A 2,252-nucleotide genomic window follows, 5' to 3' on the forward strand; every position below is an offset into this window, starting at 1 on the left:
TCTTTTAATCACAATACAACAGAAGATTAGGGGATCCAAATCCTGGACTACCGACCACTCCCTCAGTTGCGTCTGCGAGTATTTTGTTTTTGCATGCATCGTTATTACTACAAGTACCAGCACCCAGGTGAACAGCAGCAACACCTAAGAGTTATACAAAAGTAATTGTTAGAAATTGACATTTGAGATCTGTCCTAGCCATGAATACTTAAACAAAATCAATGAACGTGGATGCCGATATAGTTAGATGATATGGTGTGTAGATACACTTACCTGTTACGTGTGGGCATGCCATTGAAGTTCCGCTGAGAACTGCGTACGAACTGTCACTGCGATGGTAAGAACTTCTAACATCACTTCCAGGCGCAAAGATATCAAGACATGTACCATAGTTAGAATATGATGCACGTTGGTCATTGCTCTCAGTGGCACCAACTGTCAAAGCCTGTATTGGAAACAATGCAATAAGTAATACAAATAATGACGAAATTATCCAACTACTAAAAATACTGAGCACAAGATACTTACAGCTTCCACTATACCTGGTGAGCCATTGCATGCATCTTCATTGGCATTGCCGGCAGCTATTGATACAGTGTATCCAGCAGCCATCAGTCGCTCTATAGCCGCATCCGTAGCAACATTTGGACCGCCGCCAAGTGACAGTGAAGCAACGTCAGGCTTAGAGCCTCCATTTGTAATGGCATCACATCCTATGACATAAAATGATTGAGTCTGCGTAACATAAAGTGATGATTTTGAGTGAACGCATATGTGTATATGCCTTTCGTCTACCATATATTATACTATGTACCTGGCAGTTTTATTGATTCCGACAATTTAAAGTTGAGCCAGTAAATTGAAACGTTTGATTGTTAGTCGAAAGAAGCAGGCACTTGAGTCTCATATTGTATAATATAAATTCAGGTCTCATTGGTAACGTTTTTTCTTTCATAACAAAGCGAATAAAATTATGATCCGAGAAATCTCCCAAAATAAAAATAGTAAATGATTTCAACGTACCATCTACGATGTTAGTGGTAGATCCGGCTCCCATACAATTCAAGACACGTACGCTGTAAAGACTAGCAGACGTAGCGATACCAACCGTAATCCCAGCAGAAGTACCTCCACAATGAGTACCATGACCATTGCAATCGTCACCCTAAAATGTAATGCAAACAAATAAGAGTTGGTCATTCGAAAACCCCGTGAAGTATTATATTAATTGAAATTCAAGGGGTTGAAGCAGTGTCATTGTTGGTGATTTCTTAATAGTTAACTTCACCATTCATCTAATTTTGTATCGTTAAATTTGTCACATCCACTAGGACATACCCCATTAGCCGCATCAAAATCCCAGAAGTAGCTTGCGCGTCCCTGATATTCCTGATGGGTGTGACGCAGACCAGTGTCGATGATGTACACATGAGCACCGCTACCATCACCTGAAAATAAATAACGACCTGATCACAAAATCTAACACACACGCGTTTCGCATTACAATATTTGTTTGTCACAATAGATGTGAATAATTCTAAAGGCGTGAGAAATACTGACCATAAATATTCATTGCGCCATTAGCGGACGATTCCTCTGATCAATACGATCGCAACCCCACTCAACCGATGTTTTGTAGATACCGTCTTGTTCAATGTATTCTACTTCGGGCATATGTTGAAGCTATAGAAAGATAATACAACCATTGCTAAACTTCTCAACGTTTGCGTATGACACATAGAGAATTATAGGTTGGTACATGGACGTAGAGCTTTAGAATGAACATATATTTGCATTGAATTGTTTTGTATTGAATTGAATTTTATTACATATAAAATAATAACTCACCATGCTGATATATTTGGGTAGGGCATTGACGGCAATACCGTTGAAAGATTTGTAACGTTTGGTCACTGACATTCGGAGTGCCGGTAGTTTCTTTACAAACTGGTCAATATTTTGGTCATCCTGCACAAATTACAAAAGTACGAGTTAGCGAAAATATATAATTGATAAGGAGCATTAAATTGAAATTAACATTATGAATATACCTAGTATATGCGTGTGGACGACAGGCAAATTTATGTATATTTGAGAACATTTTATGTTTTAGTTAAGCTCCTTGGTCAATTAATTCATACCTTAATTTTCACAAAGTAACTGTTTTCAATTGGGTCCCTGGCCTTGTAAATAGGTGCCAGAGAAGCAGCACTGGCTACGGCAACGAGTAGAGATATGATGAGTACACGCAT

The 2,252-nt window shown here is 38.7% G+C and overlaps 1 protein-coding gene across 1 annotated transcript; it reads right to left on the reverse strand.

Annotated features, from left to right (window-relative positions):
- Window positions 1–1,284: 1,284 nt before the first annotated feature.
- LOC102801668 (uncharacterized) lies at window positions 1,285–2,252 on the reverse strand. Its single transcript, XM_085490958.1, has 4 exons — window positions 2,142–2,252; window positions 1,849–1,968; window positions 1,608–1,683; window positions 1,285–1,448 (listed from the first exon to the last, which is right to left on the reverse strand). Exons 1-4 carry the CDS (start codon window positions 2,250–2,252, stop codon window positions 1,285–1,287), a joined length of 471 nt encoding a protein of 156 aa, XP_085347084.1.

This window comes from Saccoglossus kowalevskii, chromosome 16, assembly GCF_978046115.1.
Source record: "Saccoglossus kowalevskii chromosome 16, keSacKowa6.1, whole genome shotgun sequence".
NCBI classification, from domain to species: domain Eukaryota; kingdom Metazoa; phylum Hemichordata; class Enteropneusta; family Harrimaniidae; genus Saccoglossus; species Saccoglossus kowalevskii.